We start from the raw sequence: 27,501 nt of genomic DNA, 5'->3' as shown, positions 1-27,501 counted from the left end.
CTCTTGAACTACATTTCGGGTGGCCACAGTGGTGCAGCGGTTAGCGTTGTCGTCTCACAGCAAGAGGTTCTCTGGTTCGATCCTCAGCTGGGGTGCCTTCTGTGTGGAGTCTGCATGTCCTCCCTGTGGTCACATAGGTTTCCTCCGGGTGCTCTTGTTTCCTCCCACATCCCAAAGACATGCTGAAGGTGGATTGGACACACTAAATTGGCCCTAGGTGTGAGTGTGTGTGTGTGTGTGTGTGTGTGTGTGTGTGTGTGTGTGTGTGTGTGTGTGTGTGTGTGTGTGTGTGCTTTCCGTGGAAGGTTGGGCGCCGGGCTGGCAACTCGACACCGTAAAACTCTACTGCCAATCATGAGGTGATCCACCGTGGCGACCCCTAACTGGGAAAAGCTGAAATAAGAAGAGGAAGCCCTTGAACTACATTTATTTTTAAATGCAGTTGCTCAGAGCTTTGGAGTCAGACACATGAAGGTCATCACTTGAACAGCAAGGCATCTGTTAGCGAAGCTGTTGCTATCACATATTTCACATCCCCAGAAGAATTCTAAAGCCTAATTTTGAGTTCCTGACATGGACAGAAACACTAACACTTTTCAAATAATTTCATCCCTTGGTCTATATTTGACCAAACAAAGAAACCTAAAACTGGCACACTCTGGAATCTCAAAGAGCACCTTTATTACATACGGACAAAGTACAAGATGAAAAAAGCACTGCATATCCCTTGGCAAGAGCAAAATTTGTTAAAATATATTTTTAAAAAAAGTCTAGGAGGCTAATTATTCAACAGGGTTTTAAAATGTTTAATACTTTCATTTTTAATAGATACATGATGTACCTATGGATAATATTACAAAGTTTAAAACATGCTGTTAAAGCACTAAGAAATCTGCAAACAGTTCTAAAACAGGATTACACATTATCGACTCTCAGTTATTCCATTAAATGACAGGCCAACAAGGAAGCAGTTTTTTGAAATGTAAAACGGAATGAGCTGTCAGCATGAATAAGACCCCATTACTTGCAACAGACTGTTAAATACAAACAGTATTACCTTTGCATCCGTAGATTAAAAAAGCTACTGGATAAAGGAGATATTGAAAAGCTGTCACTATAGTTGTGGTATACCAGTACAGCTTAAAATGATAGGTTTAGTTTCCTAGGCACTTTGCAGCATTTAATAGGTTAAGTGCCACTATGGACTCATTAATTTGTTCCCTTATTTAAACATTTTTTTTAATAAAAAGCTTTCATCAACTATTTTATTAAACCACGGCCCAAATAAATATTTAGTGTATCCCTCAGTGACATCAACTAAGGGATAATGTGAGGTTCAACCAAACACTTTAATGGACACATCAGTGCATTAGATAGGATTATAATCTATGGACGTACTTCTCACCTTCCCTAAATTAGTTATTTACTGAAGTTAAAGTTTACTGTTTATGGTCAGTGGCTCAAAATTAAGAGTCTGAAAATGTTAGCCAATGGGGTGAAAACTGTACTGGTAAGATAAGGTGTTTTTTTTCTGATGAAATTACTTTAAATACTGACAGGAATCACACAAAGTCTTAGATCACTATACCATATGTAATACTGAGTAAGTCAGCCAAAATAGAACAAGAGGGAAAAGCTGTTGCCAATTTGCATGCACGATTAAAATACAGTATGCAATATCTACCAAGATGTTACTTCAAGGAGAAACCAAAATAAGGCAGAAAAGTTGCACTATGACCTAGAGAAACCTTCCCCTCCCAAGCATGCACAGCACAAATCCCCCTCCCAAGCATGCACACCACAAATCCTTGCTCCAAGACTAAGACAGCAACCAACTCCACTAAATTTCATGGGATCTTAGAAAGACTTGGTCTATGGTGGTGGTAGAGGGGTGCGATCAGAAGCCTCTCAGTACCTCTTGCATCATGATTGTGATGAGTGACGGGCTAAATGGGTTACATGGGAGAGAGATGCCAATGATGGTCTAGTGCCTAGGAGGCCAAGAGGAAACTACAACAGGCAGGAGAGGGGTGATGTAGTAACATTAACCTTCCATTCAAACTAGGCACTGTAACTTACTTTTAAAGGCTTACTTGTAAACCATGTTCATGGAACAGACAATAATGAGGCAAGCAAACTCTCATCTAACCCCTCCCCCAACAACAGGCAACTCAAGAGATGCTACAAAGCGTTCAGCAAATTCAATGGAGTGGAGGACGGCTGGAATTTGTTTTTCGACTGCTGTTGGCTACTATTCAAAATAAGAAAAAAAATCACTTGAGGTGAAGTCCCTGTATCCTAAATGTCTAAATTCAGCTAGTAAAACTTACCCATGAGAACATTAAAGCTAGTTTAAAAGGTGAAAGGACATTAAGACTAATCCAACTCACACTACCAATGGCAATTTGTTTTAGGATCCATTTGTACACATACTGAAGGAAATTCACTCATTTCTTTCACTTTCATCTTCAGAGTGTTGTACTACCATGCATTTCATGTTAAACAGCAGTGAATAAGCTATGAAGTGGGGGGAGACGACAGCCATATTTTTTTAGGGTGAGGTTGTGTCTAATTTTTTTTAAACACCTTTATTGAATCATTACTTGTGACATAGGCAAATTTATAAAATAGTAATCAAACTGTATTAACAAGTTCATGTTTACAAAAATTATACTTCACCACAAGTATTGCTGTATAATCACATAATCTAAGCAACATTACATAAATTATTCAATACCTGCCCATTTTTAAGCAAGAAACATATTTATTAAACCACTTATGATATAGACAATCATACATCCATATAAATGAAAACAAACCGCACCAACATAATCCTAGTTGCAAGCATTTTACATCACAATCCATACGGACACACTCCCAATTGCAAACATTACACATTATTAATAATCTACCCGATCATTTTCAGTCAAATATTACATAGCTCATTTAAGTCCTGTCTACTTTTTAAACCTCATTCCTCCCCTACATGTACTGTTCCCACAATTCCCATTTTTTCCTATGTAGTTTGCTCCTACCCTTTTCTAAGGATCCCAGCTCCAGTCGTTTGATCTCGGTTACTATAGTCACTACTTCTAGTAAAGTTGGTTTAGACTTTGATTTTCATTTTCTAGTGATAAACACTCAGCAAGGTCTTGCCATGTCTAGGCAATTCCAATTCTGTATCATAGCTCAGAAAAATGATCTCCCTCGTCAGACCAGTCTTACCACCCAGCATCTCCAACTGTGCATCCCGGAGGGAATCCTTGAAGTCCACCAACTCACCGCACTCCCACTTATTATGCTCCCAACTATCCCTTTCTTCTCAGTCACACCTCCATCCGAGGAAAAATTCTCTGGAGTCTACTTGGGCTATAAAAATATCTGTATAAACATTTCCAAGCAAAAATCTGAAATCTTCTAGATTTTGTTGCATACTTGGGAGAAATACACATATCATCCCCTTGCTTTTTTGTGAATTGTTTATCCAATCTCTCTTTCCAATCCTTTCTAACCTCCTCTGATTGACTGTTGCAGTTATTATGCAATATTTGACATTCTCTACTAATTACTCCTTTTTTAATGGCAGCTTCTGTTCTAGATTCTACTAAAAACTCTACCAGTGTCGGTCTTTCATTTAGGACCCCCCATTTCTTTCTCTTTGCCTATACTATCAGTCCTTGATAAGGAAAGTAATCGCTCTAACCTGCAGTCCGAATACATTTTTGGTGTCTTCTCAGTCTATCATCTTTTCCTCTCTAGTTATTTGCTCCCAATACCTTGGTCCTTTGCCAGTTTTCTCCAATAAAATTCCAACCCCCCTCTTGCATATTGTCTATATCCCTAATTGCAGTAACCCCTATCGGCAGAATCTCCTTTCTCCATTCCAGTGTTGGCATAGTCCTTAGGATATATTCTGCTACTTTATAGGTATAATATTCTGTAGAATTATTATTATCCTTAAAGGCCTGAATCCAAAATACCAGTCCCTCCTTGTTTCTTGAGCTTTCCCTCAGTTTCATCATCATCCCTTTCCACTATGAATTACAGTTTTCTGCTTGTGCTATGTATAGGAGCCTTAACTGTGTAGCTATGAAATACCCCTTCAAATCGGGTAATCCCAATTCACCTCTTCTACTGCAAGAATTAGCTTATCCCACTTGACCCTTGGCGTATTCTCCTCCCAGATAAAGTCCTTTAGCTCTTTATTAATTGCCATCCTCAACTTCTCATCTAGTTGATAAAATATGCCTGAACTGTGTACAAGACTAATGGGAATAAAAACATTTTAACTGCTTGTATCTTACTATCCATACCCACACTGTAATGTCTCTTTTGTCATCTATAAAATAATATCTGCAAATACAGTCAGCCTTTCTTGACTACCAATTATATCCTTTAATTTTTGAGCCCCTTATTTTCTTTGTCAGTGGTTCTAAATATACTGCAAATAACAAAGGGGAAAGAGGACACCCTTGCCTGGTTCCTCTGCTCAAGCAAAAATTATCAGAGAGGACACCACCCAGTTTAATTTGTGTCTCCAATCCTTTATATATCCTGCAAATCGGATCTATATTAGAATGCTGAACACTTAGGTTGTCAAATGCCTAAACATCAACACCTAAATGTCGAACACTCAAAACCGTGACCGGCTAATTACGTGAATTTTTTCCCCGTGAAAAAATCTGCTTGGCCAACAAAACAAATCATACTTTAAGACCCTAATCAAGTGGGGGGCTTCACCCCCCCAACTAAATATACCAACTCTGAGATCACTCTACATCGGGGGAAAAGGGCAAATCCCTGATGACGGCCAAGCAAATGTTTTCACTGGGAAAAAATCTGCGTATTCGGCCAGTCGCAGTTTTGAGTGTTCAAGATTTAGGTGTCGACGTTTAGGCGTTCGACAACCTAAACATTGGACAAAGTAATAGGAACCCTCCTACTCAACCTTATTTTTTTCAGGAAATGCAAATTCTTCCATTGCTGTACTCAGAGTCTCAGCTTACTCTGCCAAATGCTACATCAAGACCCACTAAAAACAAATAATGGTATTTTCTTACATTCTGTTTCCCTCTGGATCATCAATGTTCTGCTAATGTTTGCCTCCCCTCCACAAATCCACAATGATCCATATCTATCAATTTTGGCATTACTTTTGTATTCTTTTAGACATTATAGAGACAAACAATTTATAATCATGGTTTAGTATTCAAATGTGTCTGTATGAAGCTTGATCCGATGGATCTTTACCCTCTTTAGCTATTACAGCTACCACAGATTTCTTCCAGGATGTCGGTACTTCTCTTCCTCTTAAAATACTGTTAAACAAAACCTTCCAGATCTTTATCAGATTTTCTTTTCTCCCCTGGCTTCCAAACTTCCACAGGAATAACATCCATTCCTGGGGACTTTCTTATAGATTGGTTATACATCACCATTTTTCTCTCATCTCATCCTATTCTAACCAATAGTAATTAAAACTCATCTACTTCTAATCTTGGCATATTTAATTCTTCCATAAACATTTCCGTTTGCATCTTTTCTCCGCTTTATATAGGACTTCCACAGAATTTCCAAAATACTTCTAATAACTCTACAGGATCTCGTTACCTTCCTTGTTATAGGCTCCCTGGTGACAGCCCTTTCTACTTTCTGTTGCCCGAGTTGTTGTGATAAAAGTTTTTGTGCTCTAGAGTTATTAAAAAACAGTTGCTTTAACAGCAATCTTTGTAAACTCATGTATATTATCGAGGTAATCTTTTATTTTCTGCCTAGCATTCTGCAGCCGATTCTCTTCTTGTTCTGTGACATCCCCCTATTCTGCAATGCTTTAACATTTGTCAGTCCATCTAAATAATTTGTGTTACTTCTTAACCATAGCTCCCTCCACCATAATTTTATCCCACTTCCTAGCTATATTTTTAGAGGTAATTTCTATCCTCTTGAATAGCTCCTGAATAACCTCCACTACCCATTCCTTAAATTCCTCTTTTCAACAGATAGGTGGGAAAGTGCCAATGTCTCATTTTTATTTCATTACCTTGTGTTTTTATTTTAGTCATTATTGGTGCATGGTCTGAAATAGTTATTGGGTGCATATCAAGACCTTCAATTAAATGCACATGTCCTTGTGAAATATACATTGTCTACCCTAGCACAGTTTTTATTTCTTGGGGAACAATATGTAAATTCACTCTGAACTCCTGTTACTGAATTCACATTTTACATGTCAAATATTTTCATAAATTTCTTCAAAAATCTACCCTCTTTTGTTATACTTTCCCTTATGGGCCTCCAGACACATCTTCACTGCTGCAAATCAAATTCCAGTCCCAACCTATAAGTAATATTCCTTGCTGAAAGCTAATTATTTCTCCCAGAATTCTCTTAAGCTCCATTATAGCAGTTTTAGGTAGAATATAAATACATGCCAGTATAATCCTCCTCCCTTGCGGTATCCCCTTAGCACTACAAGATCTACCATTATCATCTTTTTTATCCTCTTTTATAACTACTGGAGCTCCTCTTGCAATTAATACAAGTACTCCTCTTTTCCTTTGTCCTTCAGTCCCCAATTTTGACTCGGCTTTTAGCTCTGTCCCTCTTTATTCCCTCCTACGATTGGTGACCTTTGGAGAAAAGATGGTCAATTATACTTAATAAATAATGACAATAATTAGACTTATAGCCTTCTTTTACTTCAAAAAATGAATATTAATTCACATTTTCTTGTTCTGACAGTGTCTCAGGTTAATAGTACTAATATTTTAAAAAAGTGTCCCTGATTCTCTCTGATTGGTTAAGAGCTATAACAACAGACAATGTCTCAAGTGCAGCATCAGTGCAAAACTTTAAACTGGTATACTAGATCAAATGTCAGATATAACACGAATACACAGCATACCCAAGTGTTTCTAGCCCATCAGGTAGTTTTACTGGTTCATATAACTGTTAGACATTAACTTTACTTTGTCTTATCCACCCCCACCTCCCATAACCTTGGATACCAAGGAAATCAGGCCATTACAGCTCATTCACTTCTCTTAAGGCATGTGAGTTGGAAGAACAGGGTAAAGGGTCACCTGACTATGAGGGAGGTTGTATTCATTTCCTATATTCTCTTCCTCATCGGTTCTGCATTCACCCATTCACAGTCGCCTGAGAACAAGCTAAATGATGTGCTGTCTTTCTCACACACACAACTGTAAGCAGGTTGCAGTGGCCGTACTGAGGAGATCACAAAATAAAACTCCAGCTGAATTACAAATGGACTTGCACAGAAATTGCACACATTCTTAAACAAAACTTTTAAATGGTGGATCTGTGAAAATTGGTCAATATTCATCAGCTCAAATGGATGAAAAATTTAAGTATGAAACCTAAAATCCAGTAGGCTGTATGACCTAAAAAAAGGACATGTCCTTTTGCACCGTTTACCTTAAATGATCAAAGAGTAATGGAAATAACATTGTTTTGAAGTCATGTATGTATAGTATGCTGACTGTTTTTATATGTCCAAGATTTTATGGGGTTGAACATATGTTTACATCCTTCAGTCATTAGAATGAATACTGAGTTTATACGTACAAAACAAAAATATGACCAATAAATATAATTAAAACTGCAGAATAAGATCACATTAGGATTTTTACAACGGCAGTTTAGACGTGGAAGTGAAATCATTTATTTCTTATAAAGATCTTAATTCCATAAAAATATGCTGCAACCTGCTGTTATATATATATATATATATATATATATATATATATATATATATATATATATATATGTTAAATATGTTATTGGCCTAAATAGATGAGGTTTTTCCTAGCTGACATCCATTAAATAAATGAAACAATCTCCTCTAGTATATCCCTTCTGAATAAAATGAAAGGCAAGTTAATGAAAATAATAAAAAAATATTACAAATGTAGCAAAACTAAAATTTCACTGTGTCCTTTAAGGAAAGTCACTAACCGTTGAGACTATGAAGTCACATGGTATGCTATCAGCCCTGCTAAAGTATCTATGTTTCGACTACATTCGCCATTTGTAAGCAATGACAGTAAGTACAATAAATGAAGATATGCAATCCAAATGGTCAACTTGCATCAGTTTTAGAAACACAATACCGGCCAACACTAAAGGACTCTGGCTAACAAAGTTCACAGATGACTGCAAATTGGGAGCCATTATTGAATCCCCAAATTAAGTGGATATTCTACAAAAGGGCCTTACAGAAACAGATGCTTGGTGCCAGAGCCATGGGCTCAAGCTTAATGTCAAGAAATATATAGTTATCCCCTCTGGGAAAAACCATGTACCCATGAATTACCACATAGGTGGCAGTACACTAAACACCGAAAGTGTGATAAGAGAGTTAGGGACACAGGTGGACAGTGGTCCCACCTTCGATAACCACATCGCCACAACAGTCAGGAAACCCTTCTATGTGTCACACCTCATCACTAAGGGCTTTTCATCCAGAAAAAAGTAGATCATTGTCCCACTGTACTCATCCCTCATTAGACCCATTATAGAGTACAACACCCCATTTGGAATGTACCTCACAAGACATCTGCAACAGCTGGAAAGGCCACAGAAATACCTCACTAAAAGAATCATAGGCCTAAAGCAGATGCCCTATGCTGACCGTCTAAAAAAACTATACTCTATGGGATATAGTCTACTCAGAGGCAATCTCTGCTTAACATACAAGGCCATGTCAAACCCTGAGCTGTTGGACATGCTCCACTTAAAGAAAACACAATCCCTCAGAGCCACACGCTCCGGGGATCTAAACCTTGTCATCACAATGAACAAAACATGCTGGAGTGATTAAGAGACTCCCCATACACTGGAAAAGACTGCCCATACATATCAAGCAGAGCGCCTCCTTGGCCCTCTTCAAAAGGAACCTTGACGATTGGATGGGAGATAGGAAATTCACCCCGGGGAATAACATCAGTCGCCCTGCTATACAGGGGTCCAGGGAAGTAAATATCGTGGGAAGAAATATTCGGGGAATTGTTATGGCTAGGCTTGTACTAGGGCTGATAGCCTAGTACCAACCTATGAACCTATATGAAATTTAAGACTATGTTCATACTTTTAAGAAGCTCTCTTCAGGACACAATTTCATAAACCTACAGCACTAAAAAAAATAACAGCACCGACCACTGTCATGCTGACGTGCGACACAGAGAAACCTGGCCTGAATCTACTAGACAGGCATTTATATTGTCATGTCTTTGCATGTTCTCAAAACATAATAACTCCACTGAAGCACATACAACGAGTAATAGCCTTGCATAATGAAGGACTTGTACAACCAAGAAAAATAGTTTATCACATGCTCAAGGAAACAGAGAGGTAGTAGTTCAATGAATGCACTCTTTCAATATTTTATGTGATAATCAAAACATCTGTGTGTCGATATTTCTAAGAGACAGTGCAAAATTTTTACTTGGCACATTTCACACATATAGCATTGATGAATGACCTATATTTAAAGCAGTGGACATGAATTAATACTTTTATATTGAAATTGTTCAATACTACACTGTACCGAGACATACATTTTGAAAGAAGGTTAATGATAACCAGTCGTTTGAATTACTTGTACCTTCTCCACTAGGTCAAATGCATTTACACAAGTATATCTCCCAGTTTATTATGAAAATGCACAGATACTTAATCCATATACTGCTCTGAACATCTCTAATGTCTCCAGATCCTTAACATTCATGTTTAGGGAATGTAAAAAGATAGACACCACCTTCTCAGTTACAAAAAGGCGAAAACATATTAATTATTTAATTTATGACATCCCAAACTATTTTTAGTTTCAGTAGTTAGTTACAGTTTTTTTCTGATTAACATGATATGTGTCCTACCACTTAGCCTAATTCAAGATCCCAGTGGCATGCGATGATCCCAGAAATTACAGCATCGAGGAGGAAACAACATAGGTGAATACTAGTTTATTAAAAGGCAGGATGTTAAAAGATACTGGAGAGCCACAGGAACATACAGAGAACATGCAAGCTTCACAAACACAATAATGGAGGTCAAAACTATAGAGCAACATTAATCCTTACCTTGTCGTGTCACTCTTTATGTGCTACATTTAGTTTTTGGTACAATTAAAACACAGAGTGCTGAAAAGCAAAAACCAAAAGAACAAAGATACATGGAACAGAATTAAAAGATCGGCATGAAGGTCGAGTGGAACTCTCCTAGATGCAAGTGGCTACTTTTTCTCACACAATTTTAAAAGAAAATATACCACCGATACCAGAAATATGGTATAGAACAGAACATCATAAAGGACCTTACTGACTGCTTTTAATCACTGCATGAGTGTTTTAATGGACAGAAATCAGATGCCACTACCAACAGGGAAGTGATAACCCATCTGATGCTCACTTGGTGGCTGTCTCAAACATGAGATAAACTGCCACAAAAGTGTTCCTATGAGAAAGCATGACCTACAATCAACTGTAATAAATACTGCAAATGAAGCTGTCACTGCAGCTACTGAAAGAAGATAAATACTAAAACACAAAGTAGCCAAGGAATAGCTACAGCACATTTTCAGGCACTTCCGAGTATTAACAGAACTATTGCTTATCCAACCTTTTGTAATGTTACAAAAAAGAAATGTTTAAATGCAAAAAATGTATACATGACATTTTTGAACTATCATTGCTATGTTTAGTTAGACCTTGAGATCCATTAACAATTTGTGAAGCTGTAGGATATGTAATTCACATCAATTATTCATCTGTTGTGCTTCAAACTTTTGAAAAAAAACATCATCACAAGATAGTTTTCCTTATATATTGTGTGAACGCTATGGGATCAAAGCTGTGAGTGGGAACGGAATTAGAAATATTGCAGGTATAATAGCTTACTTTAACAGTATGAATAAAGTATGGGAAAATGTAAACAAAAACCTATCTCCACAGCCAGCAATGAGCATTGTCCCAGAATTTGAAAATTCTAGTTCACCCCCCCCCCAAAAAAAAAATCACTACACAATGAGAACATAAAAATGATGATTTGCTGCAAAACTAATTCCAACTTCCAGTATAGTGCTTTAAAGATCAGGAACCTTGGTGACAATGGAAAAGTAGACTCTATCACTATATAAAATCATCATAAAAGTACTTTAAAACAAGAAATATAGCTGTATACAAAATCCGGCTCCACACCAAAACAAAAAAAAAAAGCAAACCATTCTTTAGGACAGTGACAAAGAAGTGGCTGACGAACCGGAGTTCATTATTGTGCTTATTTTTCAAATGCTGCATTTTATACCACACAACAAATATTCACAGCAAAAAAAGTGTGAGATACCGTTTTCATACAACTTCTCGATGTAACAAGACATGAACACAGCAAAAGGGGACAAATAAATTAGCAACAGTTTCAAACACTAAACCCAGTTAGCCAGATGTGTTTGCTGCACATGTTCCATGGACCTTGCCAAGATGGTTTTCCCAAGCAAAAGGAAAAGCTCATGACACAATTGCAAAAGTAAATCAGCTGTGAACATTAAACAGCAGGTACCTGCTTAAAATTCAGTAAAAGCAATTATGTAAACATATTGGTCATTTACTTTTGCTGAATTAAGCTAGTGATAGATCCATGCAACTGCAAACTGAAAAATCCTTAGAACAGTTGGGCCATGCACAGAAAGTGGGGTACACAGTGGATGCAAGTTCACAGAGTTCAGACTCAAACACAGGAATGAATAATTGAGAATACACAGACAGTAGAGTAGCCAGCGTGAAGCTTTACAGGTCTGCAGACTTCACTACAAAAGCATCTCCACAACAATATGACATCACCATGGAAAACATCCAGAAAGCAAATTTCTGTAACTTGCCTAATGAACGTTGTCAAGGCTATGGCAAAAGACATTATTGTCTTGTATAGAAGTAAACGTATTCTGAAACAGCAAGAGAATATTACACATTGTATCACATGAACTGCTTAAACCTGTTTAGATCTGACAAACATTTCCTATTAAAATTAAAATTGTTACTAATGTAGGGTCAGTTATACATGTAAAACTTAGAAAACTTTCATTTTTCATTGGTGCACATTTATGCCACCACTTGCTTCAAGTTTAGCCAAGATCTTTTTACCAAAAAGGAGATGAGAGTTTGAGCATTCTGAATGACCAAACACAAAGAAAAAAATCAAACGACTATTCCTTAAAGGTCCATTTTAAAAATATGGAAACTAAAATAACAGTACAGCAAGACAACAAACAGTAATGAAAATGCTTGTATCTACTACAGTGATCAAAACTAAGCTCACCAAGACTATCATATTTCACCTTGCCTTCTGTTTTATCTAGGATTAACCTAGCAAAGTTGGTAGGCACCAAGCCTACCCATAACAAGTTCTCCTTTTCAACTTATGCAGTTTGTCAACATCAATAGCTGCAGCACCCAAAAAAAAGAACAGGGAACTCGTTAGTTTGGTGTGCTGCTCTTACATGCAAACTGCTTCCCCAAACCCATGGCATCATTACAAATACGTTTAGCAAGGATACATAGCAACAAATAGAGGGGAAAAATACAGAACTTGCTGAATACCATGCCAGAAAAAACAACTAGTTACCTGGAAGTACTGCATTAATACGTGTACCTAACTGCTTCAGGAACCAAAAGATGCAAGATGACATTCCATCACTTCACTGAGTGACATAATTCATTTTAAAGCAGGCTTCATTAATCAAGCAAATACCTTAAATACAAGTAATCACAATTCTCCCCAAAGGGCTGTGCATTTCAAAGCAAGAGTAAACCACAATATTAAATGTTGTGTTACTGCCAACCTGCTCTCTCCTTTCTCCTCGTCGGGTCCCTTCATGCGTTTTTTCCCGCAGCTGAACTTTCTGGTGGGTGCCACTATCCACAGCCAGTTGCTGATCTGGAAGGTGCTGCCGTCCTGGCTGCGATGGTTCCGCCTGCTGTTTCCCAATCTGGGACTTCATATTGCCGTCACTGTCCGATCCCCCGCGCGAGGAGATTGGGGACAGGGTACCATGTCGGTTTCAGCGTACCCCTGCGAACATCCTTATTAGTTCCCAAATAGACGGTAGGGTACAAGGCAGTCAAAAGAAGATGTACAACAGATCTGTAGTTTACAAGACCTTTTGTCCTGCAGTAATGCTACAAGTCAGGGAAATTCCAATGTATCCTCCACTGTACGCGCGTACCCGACGCTTTACCGGGAGGTAGCCAATTCTCCCAAAACAAACCTTATTAGCTCTGACAGATGAGCGCGCAACAGCTTCTGCGGCAAGACCTAAAATCTCGCGACAATTACCTACTAACAGGACGTGTTGGTGTAGGCGGGACTCATCCTGTGATGCCCAAGTTAACTTTTTCCGTCCGTTTCAAATTTACTCTTAATATCTGTGGAGTTAGCTATGTTAGTGTTATAAGGTACCGTGGTACCCAAGGACTGGCATTCTTTTTAATACAGCCGAAATGCTTGCTAAGTAACTCTCAACTGTACTAATTTTCGCAGAATGTCCAGATTTTTGCCTCATATTTTTGGTCCGTTTTTCATAAAATTGTGGTTTTCTGGCAAATCATTAAAGACTGAAGTCAGAAAATATTTATTTATTTATATTTGTTGACCGGGAGTGTCCGACTGGACGTAGGTCCATTTTCAGCGGAGGCCGGGGGAGAAAAGCTCCACAGTTAAAATAAACAGACAGTAGTTACATTGGATTACATAGCGATTAACAATTTCATAGCAATTACTTACAACATTTTTACGGATGAAGAACATAGTACATCAGTAGACAACTAGAATATTTATCTGTGAAGTACATAACAGACATTAACAAATGTTAAAATAAGAAGTTCCTGCTTTATAAGTACTAGGCTAATGAGCATCTGAGCTTGCTATAATCAAGGTAGTTAGTGGAGTGGAAAGAAAGGTAGTGGTTGGATGGGGTGAGTGATATTAGAGTGGTAGTTGCAAGGGCATAGCCAGCATGTTTTTAGGTGTGCTTTTAGTAAAGTTTTGAAGTGGGTGCATGATGGTAATAAGGTAATTGTGGGTGGGAGGGAGTTCCATAATTTGGCTATGGTGCAAGAGAATAGTGCTTCACCAGCAGAGTTATTGGCTTTAGTGATCTGCAAGTGATTTTTGTTGCTGGATCTTAGTGGTCTGGTAGGGTTGATAGGGTTGGAGTAGATTCTGGAGGAATGGGACATTTAGTGGATGGTTTACTAGTTTGTGGGCGAGTGAGAGTTGATACCATTGAAGGAGGTGAGGGAGTTCAAGCCAGCCCAGTTCAGCAAGTGAGAGACAGTGGTGACTATGGTAGGATGCCCCTGTGGCGAATTTGGCAATTTTGTTGTAGCAGGTCTCTAGCTTGTTTAGATTGCATTGCCTTAGGTTGGTATATATTGGAGAGGCATAAAATAGGGTGGAGATAAGGTGGGAATTTGCTATTGAAATCTTTGCTGCTTTGGTGAGAAGATGCTTATTTCTGTATAACGCTCCTAGTTTTTTGTGGACTTTTTTTATGGTCATGGATATGTGAATGTCAAATTTTAGTTTATTGTCTATTTCCACTCCTAGCAATTTGGTGTGTTCAGTTGGGTATATAGTGGTATTGTTTTTTGCTGTGATGTTAAAGTGAGAGTTGTTTTGAGTATGTTTGGTGGGTTAGAAGATGAATAGTTTAGTTTTGTTTGGGTCAAGTATTAATTGGGCATCGGATAACCAAGTTTCAACAGAGGAAAAGGCTTCCTGTGTGACTTTTTGCAGTTTGGGTAGGGAATGGGCTGAGCAGATGATGGTCGAATCATCTGCGTATTGTATGAGTGTGCCATGTGTGGTGGCAGAGGCTAGATTATTTGTGAAAACAGAGAAGAGTAGGGGTCCAAGGATGGGTCCTTGGGAAACCCCTATGGAGACAGGTAGTTGGGGAGATATGTCATTCTGCCATACAATGGATTGTTGGCGGTCAGACAGGTAACTCTGAAACCAGTTGGTGACTGATTGTGAGAAGGATAGGTTATTGAGGACAGAGATAAGTTGTTTGTGTGGGACCATGTCAAATGCTTTAGATAGGTCTAGGAAAGTAGCAGAGGAGAGATAGCCACTGTTTTTATGTTAAAGGATAGTGTTAGTAAAGGAGAGTAAGGCAGTGGTGGTGCTATGGTTTTGTCGGAAACCATGCTGAGTATTGGAAAGGAGGTTGTTAGTAAGGAGGTAGGCTGAGACAGTACAGTTGTGTACTCTTACCATAAATGTAGATGTTCGAGTGTGTTCACTGTTGCAGTCATCACTGTAGGGTTCTTCCTGCCAGCAGCAGCCCCCGATTGGCCAGAATCCCAAAGTCAGGATCGGGCGCCAGCTGAGGTCGCATTTATCCTGACGTCAATGCGTCAGAAGGTATAAAGACCTCAGCTGACGCCATTTCCCCAGTTTTTCTTGCCCCAGATGTCAGGTGCCCAGAAAGAAAAGGCTAAAAAAGAAACCATGCCCAAAACCTCAGCAGCCAAAATACCTCATAACAGACAATACTCAAGGAAAAAACAAAAGAGGGGATAGGAGGGAGGGTAACCCGGACTGCAACAGTGAACACACTCGAACATCTACATTTATGGCAAGAGTACACAACTGTACTATGTCCTTCGTGGTTCACTGTTGCAGTCATCACTGTAGGGTTGAGTCCCAAAGCTAAGAAAGGGTGGCTGGAGGAGAAACAGAGGGAGCAGTCACAAAACCTTGCAAAACCGCAGAAGCAAAACCTGCCCTGGATTTAGAATAGAGGGAGGTTGTAATGCTTATAAAAAGTATGTACAGAACTCCAAGTAGCAGCTTCCAAAATATCCTTGGTAGGAACCCCACAAAGAAAAGCTGCTGAAGTAGCAGTACCCCAGGTAGAATGAGTCCTAACATTAACAGGAACCAGATTGCCATGATAAGAGTAACAGAACTTGATGCAATGGGCAATCCACTTGGAAATGGTTTGCTTAGTGATTGCTTTCCCCTGAACAGTAGGAGCATAAGCGACAAACAACTGATCAGATTTCCGGAATATCTTCGTCCTGTCCAGGTATAGATGAAGCTGTCTGTGCATGTCTAGAGAGTGCAAAAGACTTTCTTCCTCACTTTGAGGATTAGGATAAAAGGTAGGCAAATGAATAGACTGATTCAAGGCCACTGCCGAAACCACCTTGGGCATAAATGTGGGATTAGTCCGTAGAGATACCCTGTCCTGATGCAAAATAAGGAAAGATTCCACAGCCATGAGTGCTTGCAATTCCGAAATTCTTCTAGCAGAGGTAATAGCTAAAAGAAAAGCAGTTTTCCAAGTCAAACATTTTAAATCCGTGGAAGCTGCAGGTTCAAAAGGGGACAAAGTTAATTTCTCCAAAACATAGTTAAGATCCCAAGTGGGAACAGGAGCCCTTATAGGGGGCCGAATATTCTTAGCCCCTCTAAGAAATTGTTTAAGTAATGGATGAGAAAAAATCGGAGGATCCGTATCGTAATGTGCAGAAATAGCAGAAGCATGAAGCTTAACAGACGAAAAAGATAGGCCCGTATGTAATAACTCTTGTCAGATACTGTAAAATCAGAGGAATGTTCGGAACAGAAGAATCACCACCCTGGACTTGACTCTAGGAGCAAAATCTTTTCCATTTTCCCGCATAAGATTTTCTAGTGCTGGGCCGTCTAGTTTCAAGGATTACATCCAATACCTGTTTGGAAAGGGCAGAGGTGTTTACAGACCCTGGATCCGCCAGGCAGCTGGATGCAGAGTCTCGACATGACTGTGCAGTATCCGGCCGTCCCGTTGAGACAGTAGATGAGGGATTTGAAGCAGAATCCAGGGAGGCTCCTGAACCAGGTTCATCAGAGTGGAATACCAGAATTGCCGAGGCCAATTGGGAGCCAGGAGAATCATGTGCGGTCTGTCCTGTTTTATCTTCAGAAGTACCCGAGGTAGAAGAGGAAAGGGGAGAAAAGCATATACTGAGAGGTGTTTCCAACTGAATGAGAGGGCATCCACTTTCCATGCTAGTTTGTGGTAGGTCCTTGTGCAGAATGTTGGAAGTTGATGATTCTGAGGGGATGCAAAGAGATATATGTCCAGACATTCCCAAGCCTTTATAATTATCCTGAATATCCGAACATCCAACATCCATTCGTGTGGATCTGAAATGTGTCTGCTCAATGCGTCTGCCAGAGTGTTGTCTTTCCCTGGCAGGAATTGCACCTGTAAGTCGACACTGCAGGTCAGAGCAGTGTACCAGAGATTCATGGCTAATCTGCACAGGGGGTAAGAGTGAGAGCCCCCCTGCTTGTTGATGTACTACATCACTGTAGTGTTGTCTGTCCGTATCAACAATTGTCCTGGCAGAAGAAGGTCCCTGAAGGCAATCAGGGCATTCTGTACAGCTAGCATCTCCTTCAAATTTATGTGCAGGTGCGTTTGCTCCTTCGTCCAAACACCCTGAAGACATCTCCCTTGCATGTGGGCTCCCCATGCATAATCTGAAGCATCCATTGTCAGAACTTGGTTGGTCGGCGGAGGACAAAAAGGCTTCCCCTTGTTCTGTAGACAGGCTTCGGCCCATCAAAGAAACTCTCGCTGGAGACAAGGCAAAATCGTGACCACTGTTTCCAAACTGTGGTAATGCTGAGACCAGACACTCTTGAGGTACCACTGCAGTTTCCTCATATACAGCCTTGCATATGGTATTAGCAGAATGCAGGAGGCCGTGTAACCCAAAGCCTGCAGAATTTTTCTTGCAGTCAGCTGTTTCATTGAAGCCAGGTGTCGGAAAAAGAAGCCAGTTGCACTTTTCTGTCTGGTGTCAAGGATGCCATCTGGGTCGAAGTACTCAGAAGAGCACCCAGGAAAGTAAGCTGTTGTGTGGGTACCAGGTTTGATTTCTTTAGATTCACTGTGAAACTGAGGCACTGAAGAAGATGCTGCACAAAGGCTAGATGCTGAAGTAGAGTGTCTTTGTCGTCCGCTTGAAGAAGACAGTCGTCCAGATAAGGGTAAATTTGAATCCCCTTCTGTCTGCAAAATGCCATTACTGGTGCCAGGCACTTCGTAAAGACCCTGGGTGCAGTAGATAAGCCAAAGGGCAGCACAGAGAACTGGTAATGTTTCGATCCCGCTTTGAAACGCAGATACCTTCTGCACTCTTGCCTTATAGGAATATGCAGGTAAGCTTCTTTTAAGTCCAAAGTCACCATCCAAGCATTCTTGCAACATAGGCAGCAGCTGCTGCAGAGTGAGCATCTTGAATTTTGGTATATCTAGGAAGGTGTTTAGTACAGAGAGGTCCAGGATTGGTCTCCACGAATTTTCCTTCCTGGGAACCAGGAAAAGTCTGGAATAAAAACCTTGCCCTATTTCTAAATTTGGCACCAATTCTATGACCCATAGCCAGGAGGGACTGAACCTGTCGTTGTGCCTCTGATGATTTGGCAGGTCTGGCCAACCGTTCGGTTTTGGCAAGGTGTGGAAATGAAATCTGTAATCTCTTGAGACTATGTCCAGAACCCATTTGTCCCGGGTTATGTGGTTCCAGTTTTGATAAAAAAGAGAAATCCTTCCCCACAAAGGAGCTTCTAGGAGAGGATCCCGTGGAACCAGAAAGGGAGAGTCATAAAGACTGTTTGCGGTAGGGTTGAGACTTATCATCACCTCCCTTGGGAGAGGGGGCACTCCACTGCCTATTCCTAAAATGGGACTGTGACTGTCCCCTACCTCTGGAATGCCTGAATCTGCCTCTCTGAGACCTGTCCGAGCCCGGAAAGGACCAAGGTTTAGTTGGCCAGTGTCTGCTAAATCTAGGAGGTTGCACCTGTAGAAAATCCTTAACCATCTGCATAGATTGGCTTTGTCTTCCATTTTCTTCAATACCTCTTCAGCTTTCGATCCAAACAGAACATCGTGCTGCAAAGGGGCATCCAAAAGTTTGGCTTTAATCTGATCTAGCAAGCTTTGATCCCTTAACCAAGCATGTCGTCTAATAACAGCGCCAGTTGTTGCAGCCCTACAAGAAGCTTCCAAAGAATCAAAACCACAATGCAGGGTATGTTTACCCACTTGTTCAATAGCATGCAATAAATCATGTAACTCCTGATTATCCGCACCAATAGACACAGCTGACATCTTTTGTTGAAATACAGACAAAAGGTATTGCTGATACTTCAGCATATGAAATTGACAGTTCAAAGCCCTAATAGACAATGTAGCAGAAGTATAAACCTTTTTACCCCATCTCTCCAAAGCCCTGGACTCTCGGTCAAAGGGAATAGGATTTTTAGCAGAGGCCGCTTTAACACCCTTAGGACCCTGAGAAATTGTTTCCGGATATGGCAAAAGATTTTTAAAAAGAAATTTATGAGAATCTGGAACCCTATAATACCTATCCGGTTTGGCCGGAGTAGGGGGACAAGAATCAGGAGAGAGAGAAGCTTCCGAAAAAACATCATCAACAATGTCCAATACAGGGGGAATAGCCAGAGGCTTATGCTGTGGGAGAAGAAGAAAATCCTTAAGCCTTTTATTGGATTCAGAGAATTCCTGCCCTTCCCAGTGAAAATGCACCCTCATATCATGGAAAGTTTCACCAAAAGAATAATCCTCAGGAGGAGAGGCGGAAGGAAAGGAATCTTCAGCATCAGAATCCTCATAAAGAGGAAAATAATAATCCTGCTCAAGGGAGGAAGCAGAAGAAACAGAAATTTGGTCTGAAGAATCATAATCGGGCTGTAATCTAGGCTTCTTGTCAAAAGGGGGATGAGAACCCCTGATCATAGTTAAGAGATCTTCAGCCATCCTAAGCATCTGCCTCTGAGGCCTAGGACCCTGATCAAAAGGTGCCTGTGCTAGCCACTTCACTTTAGCTGGAGCCTTAGACTTTGATTTAGCATGTAAACCCGAATCCACATTTACAGGAAGCTGTGAAGGCCTGAGAACTCCCTCAGAAGCCGGTACCTGCCTACCGGCTCCAGACCCAACTGAGGGAGCAGTATCCGAAGGTCCAGTCCCTGGCAATTCTGAAGACCCCATCAGCTCCACACCGGAGTTGGTACAGGCAATTGGTTCAAAAGAGGCGGATGACAGGGGCTGCAATGGCGCCTCACTGATGACCGATGAACCAGCAACTGGCAATAACTGAGTAACATCCTTTGCTGTGGACCTCGGAGGCCTGTCTGCATCCCTGCGCCTCTTACACACCCCAGAAGCCGGAAAAGAATCTGAAGACATGTTGTAATTAAACCTTTTTCCAAAATAGTAAAAGGCAAAGTTATATATACGCCTAATAGTATGCCGATTAAATCTAGCACAAAACACATAATTAACAATGTCGTGGTCAGGACCCAGGCAGGGAATACAGTAAGAGTGAAAATCCCTATGAGGTATTTGCTTCCCACAAGAAATACAATTATTAACTCTTTCTGACATCTGACTGGAGCAAGAAAAAGACCTCCCCAATGGGGTACTTATCTGTAAAAAACGAAAATCCTGGGGTTAGATCCAAAAACAAACAGGAACAGGCCGACCAGCATCAGAGAACTGCAAAGGGCACCGTGCGGCAAGAAAGACTGGGGAAATGGCGTCAGCTGAGGTCTTTATACCTTCCGGCACATTGACGTCAGGATAAATGCGACCTCAGCTGGTGCCCGATCCAGACTTTGGGATTCTGGCCAATCGGGGGCTGCTGCTGGCAGGAAGAACCCTACAGTGATGACTGCAATAGTGAACCATGAAGGACATCTGAGAGTGCATGCATCTCTCTAGTATTTTGGAGAGTGAAGAGAGAATAGCTATGGGGCGGTAATTGGTTAGTTCTGTAGAGATCCGCCTTTGTAGAGAGGAATTATATGTGATACTTTCCACAATGTGGGAACATAACTTTGTGACAGAGATCGGTTAATAAAGATGGATACTGGGTAGGCAAGAGCATCAGCTGCGATTTGTAGGTATTCACTTGGGAGGTTGTCTGCTGCTAATTTGGTGGGTTTAAGTTTAGTTAAGAGTTTTTTTATGTTGGAGGTAGGTACAGGAGAAAAAGAGAAGGCAGTGGGGAGATTAGTAGTTGAAGGTGTGGGTTGGAGGGGAGGGGGGGTTGTGTTGTTTAGCTAGTGATAGTATGGTTTGTGTTAAGTGTGTGTTGAATGAGGTAGCAATATTTTCTGAGGAGTGAGGGATGTTAGGAGGAGGGGTACTGACTTTACCTGGGTGGAGGATGGATTTTATGGAGGACCAGAATTGTTTGGGGCTGTGTTCGGAGGAGTCTAGGGCAGACTGGTAGTATTGGAATTTGTCCTGTTTTATTAGCTTTTTGACACTATTGCGTAGTTCTAGGAATTTCTGTCTAGTTGAGGGGGTCTTGGTTTTGCGCCAGTACTCCCAGGCTTTATCCCTGTTTTTCATTTCTGACTTAGTGGTTTCCTGTAGCCATGGGGAGGGTTGTGCTTTGATTCTGGAAAGTCTTATGGGGGCATGGTAATTAAGGATGCTCAGGAAGGTAGTATTAAAATATTTAACTGCGTCATCAAGACTGATGTACTTTAGAGGATGCCAGTTACATTCTTTGAGGGATGAGATGAATGTGAGTGTGTTAAAGTTTATTTTTTTACGTATCTGACGTAATAATGACAGACATTTGAGTTTCAGATGTCATATTCTTCAGAAAATCCATGCTAATGCAAAACCTGTTATTCTATCCACTTTCTAAGTTTGTATGCGCAGTATTTAAAAATTGTCCCTGTTTTAGGGCATTTTGCCCACTTTTATATATGGCTTTGTCCAGATTTCTAGTTTTAAGAGGTTGAGAGGTATACTGTTAAGTCTCTCAATCTTTTACCTCCAGAATTAAGGACAAAGGAAAATAATTACAGAAAAATGTCCCGAATTTGGAGCATTTAAAATACTGATGTTAACTTAAAACGTTGATAAAATATGGACTAACGTACTTTATGAAGCAAGACAAGTATTTAACTGTAATGGTTATGAGGATTTCCTGATGATTTTTACTGACTAATCCAGCTAAGTTTCTGCAAAATAAATAAAAATCAAGTATAGGTGGCTCCTAGCAACATTAGAGAGGTACCTGCAAATTAGTGATGAAAGGTATGACTAAGACTAAGGAAGAGACTGCATTTTTAGATATTGCTTGTGAAAGGATTATAGCCCTACTTGCCCAATTAAGTACTCAATATGTTGCAAATGACTTCAAAAGTGTAAGCAAGGTCCTGCAGAACATGAAATCTTCGTATGTGTTCATTTATATGAACTATATAAAACATATATATTTATTTAATGTTCTGTATGAACAAAGACATGATGTGTCCAATGCAGATATGAGCCTAACATTGAGCAGCATTCTACCTTCTCCAAGGATGATACCATGATATGAGCAAAAAATAATTTACTTCAATAATTGGCTTAGTTTTTGGTGTCATTCAAAGGGGGGGCAACCAATATTTGTCAGCCTGGAATAATATAATTGGCAGACATGCTGCTTCACTGGAGATGGCTTGCACCTGTCCTCTGTAGGGTTTTCATTATTGGCAAAGCCAATTGGCCACCCCTACAGTGCCTTTCTTGGGCAATGACAACCTGATAAATCTACTAACATAATGATCAATGCTTATACCTCTCAACTGTACAGATTTGCCTCAAATATTTGGTCTGTTTCTCATAAAATTGTGGTTTTCTGGCAAATCATTGAGGGTTGAAGTCTGAAAATAAAAACAGGCATTTGAGTTTCAGACTTCATACATTTCAGAAAATTCAAGCTAATGCAATACCGGTTATGCTATCAACTTTCTAAGTTTCTAAGTGTGATATTTAAAAAGTATCCCTATTTTTGTGCCTTTGTCCCCCAATAATTTAAGGTTTTGTCTTGATTTCTTTCTCTAAGAGGTTGAGAGGTATGCACAATGCTAGGAGCCTAAATAAGAAACTCTACTCCCTACAAGCCTTTCTCACCCTGGAGGACTTTGAAGTTGGTTTGTGCAGTTACTGAGACATGGGTTTAAGATAGTGGAGAGCACTCTGGCTGTGCAGGGCTATAATGCCTTCCACACATTTAGACCAGCTACTGTTCAACAGGGGGGAAAGATAGAAGTGTCTTAATTTATATCCAGAAGAGACTCGCATCAAGTAGGTGGGGGGGGGGCTACATCCCCCACATCCCCCTAACTATATATATATATATATATATATATATATATATATATATATATATATATATACTAACTGCAGGATCACACTACAGTGGGGAAAAGGGCATATACTTTTATTTGCCCAACAGTACTTACATTCAGTGAAATGTGATTCAGTGAAATTAGTTTTCAGTGATTTCAGCTTTCAACTATTTGGTGTGAGTGTTTTGAAATTCAGTGAGATGATTCAGTGAATCAAAGTAGACTGATATACATACATATGTCAGCCCTAGTGGGGAGTGTGGGAACACACAGCATACCGTGAATTGTTTTGGCAACTAAAGCTAAATGCTACAGAATTTTCATGTATTAATGATTGTTTTAGTATTTTTCTGAAGTTGAAGAATGATTGTTTTAGTATGCTTCTGAAGTTAAGATCTGCCAAATTATGATTATTTGTTACAGAATTTTAACATTATCATTACATTACCTATTAACTTATTTATTAAATTATTAAACATTTTTTTTCCATATTAGTATCATAATGTATGTTATGAATTTATTAATGCATTTTAATAAGTCAGTTCTTTGGCTATATTTAAATTTAAATGTCAAATATTTTTACTTGATCTCTATTTAAAAAAAAAAATGGAGTTTGCAATTGGAAAACTTTATATGTGAAATGGGATTTTTATATCTATTTTTTATATGATAATAACTTTTCAAGGACTTTAAGAGGTTTATTCTGTTTCACTTGCTTTCTTACTCAACAAATATTTTTGAATTTAATTGAAAGGTCATGTGTTTTTAATTATCATGTATTTAAATGTGAAACTGATGGTTAGTGTTTTAGCTCTGATAAAGTCTTTAAGATGAAAGTACTGAACAACAGTGTGGTGCTTAACTACTGTATAGTGACATTAAAGGATTTTCTCGTACTGCTTCAACTTGCCATTTTGTGTCCCATTATTTCATGCCTCAAGCCATTCTTTCACACACACTCTTTTGGTGTTTAGTTTATTCTGGTGTGCACAGTCACTTCCTTGTACTTGTTCAATCCAGAAATTCTACATTCCCTCCATTTGGAAAAAGTCACACATTATCCCTCTGCACAAAGGAGGAAATTCAACAGACATTACTAACTTTGAACATATAGAAATCTAATCCCACTTCTCCAAAATAATTGAAAAATGTATTCAAAAACTGTTGTTGAACCATCTCCTGCAGGAAGAACTCCTGTCCCCAGCACAATATGGCTTTCATCCTTCCAATAGTACTAACACTGCACTTTTAACCTTTATAGATACTGTCAATAAAGCTAGAGATAATGGCAGTCTAGTTTCCTCCTTATTTCTAGACTTGTCTAAAGCTTCGACAAAGTCTCACAGCAAACTTTTATTTCAATTGTCCTCGTTAGGTATCTCTCAGCCCACCCTTCTATGGTTCAAAAGCTACCTATTCAATAGGTATCAGTCAGTAAAATGGCGCTCCACCCTCTCTCCATGCCTCCCAGTCATCACTGGTTTACCAGAAGGCTGTAGCCTTGGTCCCCTCCTCTTTAACACTCTTACCAATACTCTCCACACATCCACAAAACAGACCTCCCTGATACAATACGTAGAAGACTCCATGGTCATTTCCACATCTGGCAACATGCCACACCTCCAAATAATTACTGAGGAAGCTTTAACAGCAACTGAAACATGGATTTGTAATTGACAATTCATGCTCAATCCTATTAAAAGAAAACAAAAAAAAAACAACTAATACCCTTTTCCCCAAATTCCTCTCCCATGAAAAACAAAATTTGAAGCTCTCTCTTGATAACACAACCACTGAAATCACTTGTCATTGCAAATTATTAGGAGTGATAGTGAATGATAATCTTAAATTCGACCTGCCTATATAAAATTGCATAAGAAATCCTCATCAAAAACTAGGGATGTTTGTAGCACTATTTCACTGATGCAACTAAAGCTACACTTGCCACTACTTATCTCCTCCCCACTCTTCTTTATGGTGTTCCCATCCTTATAACCTTCAGGCATCAAATAAATCAAAACTTGAACAATGCTATAACAAAGTTGCTAAATTTGCAGCAAATACGTCCTTCAGAACCCACCACTTTATAACACTAAAAAGCCTAAACTGGTTAGAACTTCTCTGTCAGCTAATATATACACAGCTTTTTACTATCTATAAAATTATCCAGAATCCATCTGCTTGTCCAGCACTAAATAACATCCTGCACAACTAAGTTCCCAATTGGCCATTACAATCCAAAGACCAAAAACTCCTGTCCATCCTATCAAACCTATCAAATCTGCTGGGCATTGCCTGTACTTATACCATGTTGCTAAGGCCTGGAACTCCTTACCTCTATCCATCAGGTCAAAACCCTCCATGCCATTATTCAAAACTATTCTGAAAGACATCTTAGCCAAAAGCTGGTGTTTGTTCTTCCTCAACAGTAATATAAACTATTTCCCTATGTGTGATCAAATACCTATTTATACCTTACATCTCCTTACTCTCCCTTCTCACTCACCTCCTTACTTTTATTGATTTCTCTCTCCTGGCTTTCATTGGTTCATAGGTGTGTACTAGGCTAATGGCCCTGGATCCTTTATAAGCCTAGTCCATAGGATTATCCTGGCATCATGCCACCCGACTTTAGTTCCCAGTGATCTGTCAAGTAGAGCCACTGGAGTGATCCCTGGCATGAATTTTCTATTTCCCATCCACTTATCAAGATTTCTCTTGAAGAGGGCCAGTGAGGTGCTCTGTTTGACATGTATGGGAAGTTTATCCCGTAGCATGGGCAGTCTCTGAGTTATAAACCTATCCCTCCAGCATGTTCTTTTGATTGTGGTAATGAGGTTGAGGTCTCTGGAGCGTGTGGTGCGGAGGGATTGGGATTTCTTTAGATGTAGCATTTCTAACAGAGCTGGGTCAGACATAGCTTTGTAAGTCAAGCAGAGATCACCTCTAAGTAGGCGATATGAGACAGAGAATAGTTGGAATTTTTTGAGTCTGTCCATATATGACAAATGTTTAAGGCCTAGGATCCTCTTTGTGAGGTACTTTTGTGGCCTCTCCAGTTGTTGCAGGTGTTTAGTGAGGTACATGCCAAATGGGGCATTGTACTGGATGATTGGCCTAATGAGGGAAGAGTAGAGGGAGACAATGACCTCTTTCTTCCTGGATGCAAAACCCTCAGTAATGAGATGTGCCATATAGAAGGACTTTCTGACCACAGTGGCAATGTGGTGGTCAAAAGAGAGGTTGCTGTCAATCTGTGTTCCCATATCTATTATCACGCCTTCTGTCTTCAGTGGACTACCATTGATGTGGTAATTCATGGGAACCGGTTTTTCCCAAAGGGGATGATGACACATTTGTTGGCATTGAGCTTAAGGCTATGGTTCTGTTCGTTGGTCTCAGTGAGGCCTTTCTGTAGGATGTCAACATCACTGGGGAGTTAATAATAGCTCCCAACTTGCAATCATCTGCAAACTTTGTCAGCCAGAGTCCCCTCATGTTGGCCTGGATTTCAGATAAGTAGATAGCAAACAGGAGAGGAACCAGGACTGAACCCTGTAGGACTCCACTCATGACTGGTCGGCAGTCTGACTTGGAGTCAGCTACTTTCACACTGTGGGTTCTACCTGGGAGCCAGTTTGCAACCCACCTAGTGATGTAGGGGTTGATGCCTAGCTTAGTGAGTTTTTCTACAATTCCTGAGTGGGGAATAGTATCAAAGGCCTTGGCCAGATCAATTTAGGCTGTGTGAACCACCTTGCCATCATCCACAGCTCTGGTGACTGACTCAAAGAAGTTGACCAAGTTGAGCAGGCATGATTTACCCTTCACAAAACCAAACTGTGTGGGATCCAGACTTTGGAGATTCCCTGTATTCTTGTTTATTAGGTCCATGATGATGCTTTCCATAGCTTTGCATATCAGACTTGTCAGGCTAATGGGGCAATAGTTCCCAGGCTCTGTAGTTGCTCCTCCTTTGTAGAGAGGGATGACTGTAGCAGTGCACCACTTAGTAGGGACAAAGCCTGAGGTGAGGCTGTGATTGAACAGGGCACACACGTGAGGTGCCAGTTCACGCTGTAGTTCATGTAGAACACAGCCTGGGATATTGTCAGGTCCCATAGAAGCTGTATTCTTGGCCTTGGACAGTGCTGTTTTAACCTGTGCAGCAGTAATACTGGGTGCCTGGCAATCTACTGGTACTGTGACTGGTCCTTTGAGGGGGGGGAGAGGGGTAAAGTTGGCACTGAATCTGTCGGCCAG

The 27,501-nt window shown here is 40.0% G+C and overlaps 1 protein-coding gene across 3 annotated transcripts in view; it reads right to left on the bottom strand.

Moving 5' to 3' along the window:
- The window catches only part of MAST2 (microtubule associated serine/threonine kinase 2), a 2,532,505-nt gene extending 2,519,179 nt beyond the window's left edge, over positions 1-13,326 (bottom strand). For all 3 annotated transcript variants that reach the window (XM_044085935.1, XM_044085937.1, XM_044085936.1), the window contains exon 1: positions 12,854-13,326. In XM_044085935.1, coding sequence (XP_043941870.1) covers positions 12,854-13,012 — 159 coding nt within the window. In that variant the 5' untranslated portion in view covers positions 13,013-13,326. The remainder of the gene's footprint in view (positions 1-12,853) is intronic.
- Positions 13,327-27,501: the final 14,175 nt, after the last annotated feature.

The sequence above is a fragment of the Protopterus annectens genome, chromosome 10.part0, assembly GCF_019279795.1.
Source record: "Protopterus annectens isolate FY-2018-M chromosome 10.part0, PAN1.0, whole genome shotgun sequence".
NCBI lineage: Eukaryota > Metazoa > Chordata > Ceratodontiformes > Protopteridae > Protopterus > Protopterus annectens.
This window is presented reverse-complemented; position numbering and strand designations above follow the sequence as displayed.